This window comes from Ochotona princeps, chromosome X (genome assembly GCF_030435755.1).
Source record: "Ochotona princeps isolate mOchPri1 chromosome X, mOchPri1.hap1, whole genome shotgun sequence".
In the NCBI taxonomy this organism is placed as follows: domain Eukaryota; kingdom Metazoa; phylum Chordata; class Mammalia; order Lagomorpha; family Ochotonidae; genus Ochotona; species Ochotona princeps.
This window is the reverse complement of record NC_080865.1, coordinates 21,889,784-21,906,445: the sequence shown is the minus strand read 5'-3', so window position 1 is coordinate 21,906,445 and position 16,662 is coordinate 21,889,784. Positions and strand designations below refer to the sequence as shown.

The window sequence follows — 16,662 nt, the reverse complement described above, 5'->3', positions numbered from 1 at the left end:
AAGAAAACCACTGTTTTTTTTTTTTTTTTTTTAATAGACAACCCTAGACTCTCTGGATAGAGAAGAATCCAGCAAATCTCAAAGCACACAGATATACACTGCATTACTTTAAACACTTTCTGTGCATCCTTCAAGAAGATAGCTGTTTTTTTTTTTCCCTCCTTGAAGAAAGCCACTATATGCAGTTCCATAAAACAAAGGCACGTTTGAACTGAATCCTGTCTTTCAGAGAACAAACTTAACAACACAGCCTATCCATTTTATATTGGCAAGTTATTGCTGAGCTTAACTTGGCTCCAGGAATACAGCATTTCTCTCCTTATAGTCAGGTCTGCCAGCATCCTTCTTGGTTGCACAAATCAGCAGGAGCGCAGGCTGATGGGTACTTTAATTTGGGGCTTTCTCGGGCGGACATGCTGCCTCTTCCCGAGGGGTGACAGCTACGTTATTGAAGCTCCCTGCTAACATATGCAAGTCAGTCACGCAAGCTTTGCTGCCAGAAAGGGGAAATGTTGAAGTAGGAAAGAGCAACGGAGGTACTAATTACTTACTTGTTGGCTAAATTTATGGGCTTTTTGGTGATACATGGTATAGATATCTACATAGTTTTCCATGTGCCGTGCTACCATTTACAGTCCCAGCAATGCACTAAGCATCTCATGTGGGAAAAGGCAAGCTAACAGGTTGTCATAAATCACGGCAGTCCAATCCAGTCAGAGGAACAAGGGCAAACATTTCTTCCTTCTTTTCAAAAGAACTGAAACCTGCTTGCCTACGAGTTCTCACTTCTTGGGGTGGGGGTTCTGTTCATTGTTGATGGTTACTGTCCTTCATCAGATTACCAGGCTCACTTCCTTGCAGCCCTCATCTGCCTTCCTCAATATCTCGTCTATCCGCATCCCTCGATCGCCATAAGGACCTCACCACTTCAGCCTTAGCAACCCCGTAACCTGCATCCTTTACTCCTAGGACATCAAGCAACATCCTAGATGTAAGAGTCACCAGGGAGCATGTGACTTGCATGAAGTCCAAATTGCCAACTTTCCTCACTTCAGTCACACCTTGCCTCTTTGTTTTGAGTGGTATCGATGTGGCACTCTATTCTAGCATCCTAGAAGATCTCAGGTATAAAATGAACTGGATGCCAAGAAGACAATTGTCTGTGAGGTGAGACTCACAGAGTCGCATCAAACCAGTTTAGCTTCTGGGGAAAGAGAACAGTTTAACATTGGACTGATTCTTGTTAAGCCTTCAGAGAGAAGGAGAAATGAGGGCTGTGGCAAGGATGAGTAGCTTCCATAAAGCATGCTATTATACAGCAGGCCAGTACACCATCACCTTCATGACCAATGGAAAATGCTGCACGTATTCTGACCTTTTATCATTAATGTCTCCTCACCTGCAGGTTTCTTACAACCCAGTCCTAGGCAGAGAACAGTGCAAAATAATCAGACCAGACCACACTCATTCTTTGTCCACTGAATTTAACGTTGACCCTCATTTGTACTCCATGATGTTTCAAAACTATCTTTACTAGTCTTAACCTTTACCCACTTTAAAGAATCTGTGGTTTTTAATATCACTGGAAAAAAAATAGTTCTCTAGCTTCCCTTCTCTAGTATCAAAGTGTTTTATTTTACAGTGTGCTAGTGGGCTGAGATTGATTTTCATTTGCATTAAGCTCTCTTTTAACTTTATAGCTTTTGCTTATATCTCCCTTGACCCTATTCCCTAGCCTCCAATACCCCATCACTCAAAGGGAGGTCTTTGCCAAGACCCTGTATGCAAGCATGCTTGTTACTTATTTCTCATCTCACATCAGTCAACAATCAAATGCAGAGCTCACATCTTGTCAGCCTGCCCTCTTCCACTGGGCACACATCTGTGGTTTAACATATTTTGCATACATCACTGCGGACACTTTCCAGTTCTTCAAGCACACCATCTTCTTCAAACCAGAGCCCCTCTCCTCTTTTCCTCCCATTTTTTAGGTGGTCTCCAGGAACTCTATTTTTATGAATTAGCCTCACCTTCTTCCACGTCTCACTAGAACTATTCCTCAGAACCCCGGGCTTTGTAATTTCCTCCTAACTCGTCTCTCCTGTACAAATTCTACTTTGGGTCACATAGGGCTGCTAGAATAATTTTTTTAGATGACTCAGCTGTTACAATGGTCAGTGACTCTCTGTTACAAAACAACAGAAGAGCCAAACACCTCTTCCTTGCTGCTTTGTTTCTAGATCCGCAATTTCCCAGCCTCATCCTTATCCCTGTGCTGCAATTTGCATTATTCCTTCTTCAAACATCAATTGGTGGTAAATCCTTCCCTGGACTCCAAGTTGAATGGAACTTCTGTCAGCACTTCGCTGGCTGTCTTGGGAATATCTAAAAGGCTAGCTCTTTGAAGGCTAGGTGCAGGTTACCCATCACTGAAGTATTTATGATAATGCCCTGTCCAGAACAGGTATTACATAATATAGCAAATCATTGGAAGCTCTGAGCAAGCGTGGCACCACTGCCAACTTCCCAGGAGGTAAGAGAGACAATCCGAATAGCTCAAAGACACTTACCCATGGATTCTGAAGTTTGACTCCCAACGACACGGAGCAGCATAGGCTGGCTGCTGTCTGACCTCTGAAGAGAGGTGGAAGGAGAGGACACGGTTGTGCCATTCACCTTGGCCTCTGCTTGGGGCTAAGGCGTCCAAAGAGAAAAGAGTTATTTTTTGTAAGAAATAATCACATATATAAATGTAAAACATTGCAGAATTATAGACTCTGGTATTGTTGCTCTTCCTTCCTAGAAACTGCTCAGTTGTTAATCTGGGATATTTCTCCATTGGTACGTTCTTTGTGTTTGCATCCTGCCCCCTTCTAAGTTTGAGGGGGAAAAAAAAACATTACAGATACGGTGGAATGAGATATATAAAAGTACTTCAGACAGTCCATGGAAATTTTTTTTTTAAAACTACGCACAGATCTTAAATTTTTGCTCTGAAGTTTCTTTTTAATTGTTGTATGAATTTGAAGTACCCTCATATTTTAAGAGTAAAAAGTGAAAGATGTAGTGGGTGATAAGAGATCTCAGAAATGAAATTGAGGATTCTTTGTGTGTTTATAAGAATCTTTCATTTGGAGTATTTTTTTTCTTTTTAAATGTTGGTTCATGTGTAGGTAGGGCGTGTTACAATGCAGTGTCTTGCTGGGTTTTTCAATAGAAGCTTAAACAATTATGTTAGGGAAGAGAAGAAGAAAAAGAAACCCAAATATATATCAACTGCCATGAAGAGAGTTCAATTTCAAGCAGTTCCTTGAAATTGTTCCTTAGTGGAGATGTTTTGACAATGTTCATAGTGAGCAAAATAAAAGTTGTGGTAGGAAAAAATCCTGCAGAAATCCAAAAGGGCACAGATGCTTCCCTGCTCATCAATATCCCTTCCTCCTACTCAGGACTCATAAAGACTCAAGAGACAATGCCTGCTGCACTTAGAAAGAGGACTCAGTTTTGTTTAAGAGGGGAAAACAAACACTTGTAAACAGCCCGTATTCGAGAGATGTGGGCCTCACTTGCTCCAGCAGCTGCCTTAGCCTATGTAACTGTGACTCCAGCTGTTTATTGTGATCTTCCAGGATTTGCATCCTGGCTTCCAGGCGGCCTTTGTGTTGACGCAGTAGCTTGGCCTCAGCAATGAGCTCAGCGTCGCGGGGGCTCTGGGGGGAGGTGGGCATCATTTCAGGAGGGGACGGCAGTGGGGACAGGCCTTTATGTTCATGCTGTTGCTTCAGACGATCATATTCTGCTTGCAGATTCCTGTTAGCATTAGGGGGTAAACAAGGGAAGAAAAAGGAGAAAGAGAAAGGAGTGTAACTATCCTGAGTGGATTTCACATAGCATGGCAGACAGGTGCATCTGACCACCACCACACAATAGCAAGCAAAAGAGAAGCACTAATGAATGGGATTTATGATGACAATCTCACCAATGCTAAAAGAACAAAATAAAATGGCAAATTTGGGGATGTGAAGAGAGATGCTTTTCAGGTTTTCGCCTTACACTAAAAGTCTGATGAAAACCAAGCTCCAAAAAAAGCAAGGATTTTGTAGATATTTCTTTATAATGTCAGGAGATGGTTTTACATTCTAGCAGCACTTTATTCTCTTCAAAATCATCAAATAGTTTCAACAGAAATGTACAACATACCAGGAATATACACATGGACCCACCTCAACGTTACCATTGGTCATATTGTCTTCAAAAGGTTTTTGAAAAATTAAAATATGACAGCTCAAGCTTAAGCTCGCCCATGGGCCTCTCTTCAATACCATACCATTCCTCTCCAGATCAAGCCATACTGATTTCCATGTCCATTAGTACCACGGAGGTGTCCACAAATAGTACATTGAACAGAAGCTGATCCCTGCCCCCTCCCAATACAAACATGGCCATTTTTTGGATACAATATAATAGCATAATGTGGCAGGTTCTTAAACTTTGCATTTAAGAACTTTATGTGTAAGATTGTACATACCGTTCTAAGAGTTGCTTTTGGCCTTCAACACCATTTGTAGATGTGTCCGTGTTGGTACATTAATACTTCGCTATGTTAACTGCTGTCAAGTAGTATTACTCTGTTGCTTGAATATGCCAATGATGTTGTTCTGTCCATGGACATTTAGGTTGTTTCCAACTTTTCACCATTAGAAATAATGAGGCAATGAATTTCCTTATACCTTCCTTGACGTGGCACTGCAAGTCCTGGCATCATCTTCAACATTCCTTCATATCACCCAATTCCTCTCCGAAGAAGTGGGTCAGGGTTTCTATTACATGTACAAGTCGACCTGCACTATCCTTCAGTACTAGTGATGTTGAACTTTTATCTATGAACTGGCTTTTCATGTTTTCCTGCTGGACTGTCTTATATTTAACAACTGCTACTACATCCTAATTCTCTATATATGCTCTAGATTTTTTTTTTTCTTCATCACTTAGGAGCATGGCCAGCATTCTCTCCCTGATCTTAGTGCAGCATAGCTTTGCTATTTGTTCATGGTATCCTACAGTACAAAAGATTTATAATTCATTTCAACATCTTCCTCTGAGAAAATCTTCCTTTTATCTACAGTTTGAAGGTAAAAAATCTGTTTTTCACTTTTAGGACTTAAAGTCTACTTTTGTGCGTGGTGTGATCACATGTGCTTTTACTTCGCTTGTGCCATGATGGAGCCGTTCACTGCACAGGTCATCTCTTCTCTGCCAGGCGTCCAGCAGCCACAGATGGGTGTGTCTCTGAGCTCCCTGTTCTATGCGTCTACCTGCATAACCCAGTACAATCACACACCACAGCTGTCAGTAGGCTGCCTAGTCTGTCTTTGCTCTTCCTTAAAACAAAGTATGAAATCCTTGTATTTCATGAAAATTGTAAAAATGTTACATTTGACTTACACTAAACTTCCAGATTACATTGCAAAGTGGTGCCTCCTATTGTTGAGTTTTCATATCTACAACGTGGTGAAGCTCCTGCCTCTACTGTCATTTTTTTTCTAAGGGTGAGAATACATAGGACAAGGCAGGCAACTCTCTGTCCCTCGCTTTCAATCCTTACTCCAATTTTTTAATTCAGACAGGAGACACAGATAGTGGCCAAAATAACTGGGCTCTGGGGAGACCTGGATGATACTTTGGGCTATAGGCACTGTAGGCATTTGCAGAACGAATCAGGGATGAGAGATCACTCTACACCATTCAATTCCTTACATTCAATAATCCCTATTGTGCTTTTAACTGAGTCATTTATCATTGAACAGTGTAATTTCTTATTTTGAAATGTCCTATTGTGTATTTCTAATTTAATTGTACTAATGAAATCAGAAAGGATGAACAGTGCTGTGAATGGCTCTATGGTGGGGCAGGGGATGTCACATCAGATCATATGTGCACACCATGCACAGAAGTAAATTCAGAGTCAATTCCTAAATGGGAAAATAAAAAATTCAAACTGTACAGATAAAGACAATAAGAAATACATACTTCCTCTAATTTGTTGCATTAATTTAGAATGTGTATGATCTGATCACATTAATTATAGAGAATACTTGTTCCTTAAAAATTTAGCAACACACTTTTGTTTCCTAGCTCATTACTTAATAACAAATTTCCATCGACTATTAGAAAACACACATGGATCTCCAAGTTACCTATATTTACTTGGATTACTTCGTATCTCAATTTTTTTTGTTTCAAAATGCAATAATACATTTTTCTCCCATCTACACAAGGCAATTTTAGCCTTGTGCAGCTGTATTAAAACCCTGTTTATGTCCTATATTTTGTTCCTAATGTTTTTGCTATGATTTTTATTCTAGTATTTCCATAACTATTGGATTTTATCTGCCAACAGTGTCAACACATGCTATATGCTTTAGGATTTATAGAGAATACTATTCCAACTGAGCAAACTTCTAATCATCATTGGAACTCTGTTCCAGTTACGATAAATATCTCAACAAATCTGACTCATGTCTTTTGTTCACAGCACACTATTTCATCAAGTGACAAACTTTTATCCACATGGCAGCTCGCTAAGAAGACAAGTGGTGAGTAGGTCCAGTCTGAGCAAGTCATGGCTCAGGACTAGGTCTACTATTAAGGACAAGTTTTGTATTATTCCACCCCGGAGGATACCATGTCAACATCATAGGCTGCTGAATGCGGAAGTAGCATCCATTGTAGCTTTTCTAGTTGTCTGTGTTATCCTGGAGCTGAAACAAAATCTCTGATCAGCACTGATGGAAATCCCACTGCTGTCTGTTTAAGGATAGTCATTTGTGCCTTGTGCTTCTCAGCAATCTACTGTCACACAGCCAGCAGTGACTTAGCAAGACAAAGACAAAGTTACCTTTAGCCAGACCCTGTAACGCTGCCACTGAGGGTGTGCACCAACATATATACTTGATCACAATAACTAAAACTAATTTCTGCCTAGCCCTTGGCATCTAAATGTCTATGTAAACTTAAGCAGTATTCATCATGTCTCCTTTCATAGGAATTGCCTGCTGGACTTTCCCTACCCTATCCCTGAACCTGCCTTATACTTAACTCACTTTAAAAAACAAAACCTCCCTGCATTGGACTGTCCCAACTAACAACCCTTCTTTTCTGCAAAATCCACTTCGTTTCTTCTTTCTATCCAATTGTTTTCAGACATAGACATCAGCAAACACAAGGGATTCCACCCAGGTGCCCACTGAAGGCACAGATCGCAGACTTGTCTACAGCGGTGTTCTCTGGGATGTTGAGTTTGTGGACCTAGTCACTGTCAAACCTTTCCCGTTATGAATTATTTGTAAATAAGCTTTGTTGAGGAAACAAAGCTTAATGTATACAACCCTACATATTTCTTTTGATCAGGCAGGGTTCCTCAGAGCTGAGCTGTAAGAAATACCAATTCCTCCATGCAGCCCTTCCCTCCCAGATGCTCTATTTATCTCTGGAGACATCATGTCCTTCTAGAGTCACACCTTTCCTCAATTCTCAGAGCTGTTTAGCCACTATAGCTTCAAAAACTGTTTCTGTCACTCTACTCGGGAATCCCTAAAATATGCTTTTATTGTCTGAGTAATATTCCGTCTGTCTTACTGGTTATTTCTATTTCTCTTTTCCTCTTACAAGTTAATGCTAAGGGCTTTACACACAAACTAGTAACTCCAACACTTTTTTTTTTTTTTTCGACTGGGTCTCATCTATCAAGGGTAGTAACTTCAATACCATAGTCCCATCGCCAAAGCTGGCTTTCAGAAATAGCAGTTCTGCATCTATTTCTTTGCTTTCTCATTATTGTAGTGACTAGTATTCCCTTACTTATCATTGTGTGCATGAGACAGCCATGCAGGGGAGCTATATGTATCCATTTTGTGTGGCTTTCCTCTTTATAGTGATCTCTCTCAAGTAGTTTTGTGGCTATTCCACACCTACCCTTCAGGGATTTACCGCTTACTCTGCTGTCTGACATGTTGAGCATTATGAAGATACCATTAATTACATCACCAGGCGCATTACTCCTGATTTCAAGGCTAGGATTACATGCTCAGTGAGTGCATTTTTTCCTCTTCTGCAACCCATAGCAGTGCCAATGGTTATTTTTCATATACACATACATTTCCAGATGTACTACATGCCGAGGGAGCCTTAATTCCAAATAGCGACCCTGGCACAGGGCACTCACCTCCTAAAGAGAACTGTACTCCTCGTGATGCCTGAAGCCAAAACCCCCAACATTAACCTACTTACTTTTCAGCACATCCTGCTTTTAAGTCTTTTATTTTGTCCTTTCTAGTCCACAGTGATGCTCATCTTGTTGCAAGACCAACTATGTGTGCAGTTTATCCAGTAGCTGATAGTACATGGAGAAAACAGCTCTTGCTTTAAGGCATCTTTCTCTGCTCCTGCCAACGTTAACTTAATCAGAAATCACTGCGACACAGTGATCTTGCAAATGTCTAGTGAAGATTTCCTTTATAACACAGCAAACCTTAATTCAATAAGCCACATTAAATGAAGAAAACAGGTACTTTTGTCCTAAACAGAGTATACCTAAATCTCCTCGTAAGTGCTAAGCTGTGACAAGTTGTGCCGTAATGTCTCATAACACAAGAATACCTCAAAAATGTGTGCTGCTGGAATAAATCGGTACAAGAAATTTTGTCATCCCATGAACTTTCTGAAAACCTCTGGATAAAGTGATTTTTCAAGGTATGTAAATGTTTACGAGGATTACAAAAAATGATGCTCCAGTGTCTATACTCGAGATGACTTTCATGAACTATTTTGTAGTCAACGTGGTGATGCTTGGAAATCTGCGGTCAAGACTGTAAACTGAAGGCATGGAACGTTTACACATTACGGTATTTGCTCACAGGCAAAAGCCTGTGCCAAATAACCTTGTCAAGTGCATAAGGCTCAATGTTTTATAACACAGTGTTTATAAGGCACATAAGAGATTCTTTTCATAAATGATCAGTAAGGTATCACTCTCTCAAAGTAAACTGTTTTAAGTGTAACTACTGATACAAGATGTAATTTTAACATTTGGCTGTCCATATGTATTAGCTTCTCTGGAAGTTGCAGATCTCCCTCCCCCACCCCTCCGCCCTACTGTTGCTCTGCTTGTTGCAATGTAGTGATTTCAATACACATAAACGTATGTCAGCAATGAGAGGACTCCATAGAGATTCTATTTACATTCTTGATAATCTTGTAAATTATATTGTTCTGGTAGCTCCCTAAAGAACACTAATTCAAATTCACTGCACATGGCTTCTGTCACTACAATTTCTTCCTGCAACCAGTCATCCTAAAAAGTCTCCCATCCATTATTAATTTCTTATTCTCCATAGAGCAAAAAAATACCTCCATTCTACAACTACGCAGATGTGTCTGATTAATTTTATGTCATGCAGTCTATAAATGTGGTTATCCAGATAGATTCACATCCAGAAACATTTCCTAACCAACTAATAGGCATAGGAGATGAAAGCAATTGGCAGAGCTTGTTGCCTCTCCTCTACCTGCTGAGCACATTCAAGCAGAGGGCCCTTGCAACAATCTGTGTGTAATTTGTACTAACTTATAGATGTCAAAGTGATTTCAATATAGATCAACTACTATTGAAATAGGACTTTCCTACTATGAAATCATTTGCAATAACATTAAAGGTTACTTTTCAGTGACCAAGGTCCTTACAGTATTCCACATTAACATCACCAAAGCATGAGCACCCACTGGGTGAACCATGAAGCAGAACACTGTTAGGCTTGCAACTAGAAGGAGTGGGCCCAAAGAAACTTGACCTTCCAGGCAGTTATATTTTACCTGCCTATGCAGTCAATGGCACAGATTGACTAGCAAGTTTTTAAAATGCATCCTAATGGCAGAAAACTTTAGGAGTATTTGTGACTAGGACATCCTTTTATAATAAGCTAGTTACAGAACTGGATTGCCTATATTAACTAAGGAGGCAATCACAGAGTGGGAAGTGAAACAGTGCACAGCAAAAATGGTAGGACCCCATTTCCCCTCCCCTTTTGATTTTAATCCTTACCTGATCCCCTCACAAACATTAACATCTCTTTCCTACTGAAATTTGCTCAGTACAGGGATTTTATGTAAGACACTGAAAACTGAGACTATGTAATAATCTGTCATTTCTTCCAGGGACATTTGCATTTTAAAAGATACCGAAGCATGTAAAGGAAAGAAAAAAAAAAAACCTTGTCACATAAACATTGATTTGCTACATCACCTTTCTAGCGCTTTCATCACCCATGGCCAAGGAGGCAATTAGAACGGGGCTTGGGAAATGGTCTTGTCAGCCCTTGCCACTGTATGCTGGTTGCTTACCATAAGCAAAGGGATAATCACGAATACTATGCTGATGATTAATGCCAGTACACTCTGTTATATCTAAAACTTTTATACCGATGCCCAGCCATACTAACATTACTGTTGAAATTATTACTTCATTCCTTCTACATTTTCTACTTCTTAGATTTGGAATGGCAGATGGGCTACAGACTTGCTACCCAACCAAAATAAATTATCTGAAACGAAAGCAATCTAGTAAGACTGACTGAGCTGGTCTGAAAGCGTACATTAATCAGCCTTGGAAAATGAATCATCATTCGGTGTTTGCCCTATACATGTTGAAATTCTAGCCCCTGGATATACTTGAGCTACTCTCAAGTTTTACAGTGATTGTGTATCTCCCCTTCAGTAAAGGTTATTACAGCTCAGCATCTGGCCAAAATCATTTGGTTGAGATCTCCACTGTGCTAGGCATGTGCCAAAACTGTCCTGCTGACAGATGCACCCAGGAGACTTGACTCAAACATTATGTATCTAGATGTACTCTCTTGTCTGGATATGCCTTTGATACAGAGATCAATATCCTGCTCCAATCCCGATAGACCCTGGCAGTATTAATTGGCTTCAGCTTAATAACTAAGCTGCTATTCAAAAATTTCTGACCAGAATTTATTGTCTACAGATGAACAAATCAATCAAAAGCTCCACATAAGCACAGAAAAAATCAAAACAAAAAGCACACAAGAATTGCAGTGACTGGTCTTCATTCAAAAGGCAAACTAGAATTGGAGACACACTGGTAGCAAGTCTCGTCCCCAGAAACGGCACCAGAGGGAAAAATATGTTTTCAGACAAACACAGCAAAATATCAAGCTTCCATTGTTTGTCGTCAGCAAAATGTCTCACCAGTCTCTAGGTGAATCATAATTGTAAATTTCTTGTGTCCAACTTGCAGTCCCTCATGTGTAGTTCAAGTCGATCTTAAGTTTTCCCAATAAATCCAGCCTAATGGCTTCGTTTTCACTTCCTGACTTGTAACTACACTACACACTTGCCATATCTGGTCCCACGGTCTCCTCTACTACAACAATAGAAACTACAGATTACTTTGTCCACAATAAGTACCAATGCTTGCACATGAATATTCATTTATCAATACTCATAAGACTATCAATACTAGTAAGTGGAAACAACCCAAATGCCCATCTACTACAGACCAACATAATCATACAATGGAGTACTTATTCAGCGCTAAGCAAACATGAAGTGTGCTAATGCATGCTATTACATGCATGTCCTTTTCCATCATGCCAAGTCCAAGAAACTAGTCACAGATAATCCCTGTGTTGCAAATATTCCATTTGTACAAAAGGTCTAGAGTAAGCAGATCCATAGAGACTGAAATGAGATGAGTGGCTATGGTTTGGTATACAGGGGGATTCCAGAACAAATGAAAAACGCCTGAAAATGGGGTTTAGCTGGGGGATAAGAAAACATCCTGAAATTGTGCAATGATGGTTGCATTATGAAATAGTAATACCCAAATGTTGCTAATAATAAATAAAAATAATAACCCTAGTTTATTGCATACTATATGAATTATTTTCATAAAGCTCTTACACACAAGTAAGTTCTAGATTTAGGTATTATTTCTCATGGCATAAAGATAATTACCCATTGAGGATAGCAAGCTAAAAGACTTTTCCACTCTTCAGGAACCAAGCTTTAGCCCATGAACATAAAAGACAGATGGCAAGCACATGCCTACAGAATTATCTATACAAATACTTAACACTTGTATTTTCACAGGATGAGACAGAAAAGTGCCAAACTCTGCTCAAGAAATGCTCAAGCCTGGCTTAACCTCAGCAACTTGCATGTTTGCAGTCTAATGCAAAATATCACAACATGAACAGGCATACTAAGGGAACTGGGAAAAGCATACCACCAGCGGACCTGAAAAAGTAGAATAGCTGAAAAAAATCACTCAAAAACTCATCAAATAGCAGGAAAACTCCATGTAACTTATGCAACGCATTTATGCACCAAACTATATGAAAATAAAGACACCAAGTTACTCTAATCAGACTCAAAGAATCATACATTCTAGTGCAGGATTTGGGAATCTTTTTTTTCTGCCAAGGACTACTTACATATTTATAACACAACTTATGGGTCACACAAAATTAAGAACTTTTGTTTTTAAACGATACAACTACTTCTTGAAAAACCTGAACAAATATACCAAAATTAGTGTTTTTGTAATTATGAACTTTTGAGACCACCTTAGGATGCCTTGGCAGGGACAGACCAAATGTTTAACAGGCTGGATGTTGCCCACACCTGCTCTAGAGTGTAGGCTAGTTTTCAGTTTTACCATGAGAAAAAAAAAAAAAAAACATGAATTCAGAACACCTGGGACTCATGCGCACTGCTACAGCTAAAAATAAAGGCTACTATATAAAGGATATTGGCCTTTATTTTTAGCTTTGAGATGATCACCTTCATTTGTTGGGAAATTATAGGAAAAGAAGGACATGGTTTTACACATGATCTATAGTGACAGCACAGTGCTGTCACACAGTAACCCAAACTCTGGGGACACAAGAAAAGTTTCTCTTCTGCTTATTTAGACAATAAAAAATGAAATGCAACAGCTAAGTCCAGTAATCTGCAGAAGCCATCCATTTAAATCAGGGACACGCACTTGTCCGCTCCTGGAGAACTGGGCATCCTCAAGTATAATCCAGTACACATCAAGGAATCCTTTGTCATCTTCCTGTATACATTTTCTTCCTAGGAGAAAACCCTCTTGTCAGGCTGCTATCTCCTCTAAGACCAGTCACCCTCAACTCACTGCTCTCACTCCAGACTTCTCAAACTCCATGCCGGAAGCCAGCACAGTGCATAGCCCAACACCTGTGGCCCTAGCATATCATGGGTGCTGCTTCATGTCCGTTCTGTTCCACTTTTGATCTAGTCCCTTGCTAAGAGCCATGGAAAACAGTGGAAAATGGTCCAAGCACCTGGGTCCCTTCCACTCAAGTGGGAGACTTGAAAGAAGCGTGTGGTTTTGGCCCTGTTTGGCCCAAGGCTGGCCATCTGTAATCATCTGAAGAGTGACCCAGAGGATGAACATGGATTTTTCTAGAACTTCTTCAAAGTAAATAAATCTCAAAGGAAAAAAAAACTCCACAGCTGTCTTTTCAACATTTTTCTAGAAATCACCCTCTAAAATTTCAATGTGAAGAAAGTGATGTTTCCTCAAGTAACATTACACAGGACCATATACTATCGACATATCAATTTAAAATTTGTATTTTCAACCTTAAAAATTATACCTGCAGGGCCCAGCGCGATAGTGTAGTGGTTAAAGTCCTAGCCTTGAATGCACCAGGATCCCATAATGTGCACTGGTTCTAATCCCATATAGGCCCCGCTTCCCATCCAGCTCTCTGCCTGTGGCCTGGGAAAGCAGTTGAGGACAGCCCAAAGCCTTGGGACCCTGTGCTCACGTGGGAGACCTGGAAAAAGCTCCTGGCTCCTGGCTTCGGATTGGCTCAGCTCCAGCCTTTGCGGCCATTTGGGGAGTGACTCATTGGATGGAAGATCTTCCTCTCTGTCTCTCCTCCTCTCTGTATATCTGACTTTCCAATAAAAATAGATCTTTTAAAAAAATTACACCTGTAATCCCTAGTATCAGATAAAAAAGAGTTACCATTAGAGAAATTCTTCAAGCAACAACTAGCCTTTCCACCTAAGTACTTAAAAAGATTCAACAGGAATTATCATGAATTAAAAAAAGTTGCTCTCTGTGGTAAACACACTTCAAAGTTTAGTCTGTTAGTAACTCCATATCACAACTCAATTGTGGCACGTTACTTGGGAGAAATTTTTGTTGGTGGTTTAACTGAATGGCCAGATTATTCTGTGGGATATTCCACAAACATATCATGATGCATTTTCTATTGGACTATGGGATGATTTTTTATTCCAACTTTAGATTTTCTTAACTAAATCATTCTGACCTCCAAGTCTATAGAACAACTCTTTCACTGCTACAGCATGCCAAAAACTACTTCCCTGAGAAAAACTCAGACTCCAACTGCAGACATTAATTGTACCTCCTTCCTCTGATATCCCCAGAAACAAAATGGCTAAGTTTTGGGCCCGGCTCGATAGCATAGTGATTAAAGTCTTCATTTGAACACACTGGGATCCCATCTGGGCACCGTTCTAATCCCAGCCGACCTGCTTCCCATCCAGCTCCCTGCTTGTGGCCTGGGAAAGCAGTCGAGGACAGCCCAAAGCCTTGGGACCGTGCACTCAGGTGGGAGACCCAGAAGAAGCTCCTGGCTCCTGGCTTTGGATCAGCTCTGCTCCGGCCATTACAACTGCTTGGGGAGTGAACCATCAGATGGAAGATCTTCCTCTCTGTCTCTCCTCCTCTCTGTATATCTGACTTTCCAATAAAAAATAAATAAATCTTAAAAAAAATAGGTTTTTCAATAGCCACAAGAAGAAAGCTAACCACACTGTCATTTTGACATTCTTCACACTGAAATTCACAGTTTAGTATTTTCTTTACATTTCCTTACCCAAGTGTGTTCTACATAATACTACAATTGGACTTGAGGTCGATTCCAAGAAACATGGGAGTTAACAAAGCTAATCAAGTTTCTCCTCAAGCAAGCCCAGTGCTGTTTTTTTTTTTTTTTAAAGATTTTATTATTATTGGAAAGCCAGATATACAGACAGGAGAGACAGAGAGGAAGATCTTCCATCCAATGTTTCACTCCCCAAGTCAGCCGCAACGGGCCGATATGCGCTGATCCAATGCCAGGAACCAGGAACCTCTTCTGGGTCTCCCACGCGGGTGCAGGGTCCCAAAGCTTTGGGCCGTCCTCGACTGCTTTCCCAGGCCACAAGCAGGGAGCTGGATGGGAAGTAGAGCTGCCGGGATTAGAACCGGTGCCCATATGGGATCCCGGGGCATTCAAGGCGAGGACTTTGGCCGCTAGGCCACGCCGCCGGGCCCGCCCAGTGCTGTTTAATCCCATCTTTCCAATACAAGTTTACCTGTCCCCAGAATCATCTTTCCCAGATGATCAACAAGGCATCGGGAAGAGCACATTTTGGGCAATAGTGGCCTTTATCTTTGAACAACTGTTGTCATGTCGTAGGTCTCCAATACTAAGCTTGCCACACATATCAAAAGCTACTAGAAACAGCCACATTACCATTTCCCTTGCTTTTTGTTATTAAAATGATAAAGACACTAGCCAACATGTCAAATGTAACACTGGTTCGGTGTTTAGGAAGGTTCGAGTTGGAATCCAACTTCATTTCAGGCAAGCTTTATGAAACACATTGCACATTCTTTACCAAAGAGTCTGGGAGAAATGGCCTCTCCTTCACAGTTGTTATACAGCTGAACTGGGACTTTTACCTCTGCTCAGCTCCTGTTCCACGGCAAGCACTCAAATGATGCCGATTTGTCCTGGCTGTTGTTCTCACGTGGAGCTAGGAATAGCATGCTGTTTCCTTGGGATATCGCATACTTCTTTCATTCACCATTAAGAGATACATTTTGATGTTTCCTCCTATCTCTCTGGCTACAGGGAAGCTCAGGCCAAACCCAAAGCTCCACCAGCCTAATCCCTACTCTGTTCAGAGACCCCTATTGACACTACAGGCACTTAGTGCAATGGCTTTTTTGATCCTTTTCATACACATGTACAATTATAGCAAATTTCCATTTGAATGTCCTGGAGCAAACAGAACTCCATATGCCTGACAAGCACCTCTATCTTCCGACCTTTTGCAAACCAGCAGTTTTTGTGTGTGCACTACGGTATTCTTTGTTTGCTTTTAAATTATCATTCCTCAGTTTCTCAAATTTAAAAATGCTCTCCATCTCTCCATTCTTCCCTCTCCCTCCTCCCCTGGAACCATTCATCTACTGATATTCCACCTTCCCCAACCTGTCTGTACTTGCCTAAAAATCCTTAGTTCACAATCTGGTCACCTTTCAAGACTGTTCCATAGTGCTTCTACAAATGTGCATGCCTTTAGCTACCCGCCGACAATTATTTTTCTCTATCTTCCCACTTATTTCGTTATCAGATAAAACCCACATTTCTTAATGGCAAGTACAAACTTCTTTAACTAGTAGTCCTAACCAGCCATTCTGCTGCCCTCTTACTCTTCTTCCCATGCTGCACACTATTCATTATTCCATCAGTCTATAAAATGTATCCCTTTCCCCTCTTGGCCTGGAAAACTCCTATGCAGGCTTCA

At 40.6% G+C, this 16,662-nt stretch overlaps 1 protein-coding gene across 8 annotated transcripts in view; it reads right to left on the bottom strand.

Annotated features, from left to right (window-relative positions):
- The window catches only part of DMD (dystrophin), a 1,951,117-nt gene that overhangs the window by 26,894 nt on the left and 1,907,561 nt on the right, over window positions 1-16,662 (bottom strand). For 5 of the 8 annotated variants that reach the window (XM_058659078.1, XM_058659079.1, XM_058659081.1 and 2 more), the window contains 2 exons: window positions 3,567-3,810; window positions 2,542-2,694 (listed from right to left, as the gene is read on the bottom strand). In XM_058659078.1, coding sequence (XP_058515061.1) covers window positions 2,557-2,694; window positions 3,567-3,810 — 382 coding nt within the window. In that variant the 3' untranslated portion in view covers window positions 2,542-2,556. Of the gene's footprint in view, window positions 1-2,541; window positions 2,695-3,566; window positions 3,811-16,662 lie in introns of those variants that run through there. The other 3 variants (XM_058659083.1, XM_058659085.1, XM_058659084.1) reach the window with 1 other exon arrangement.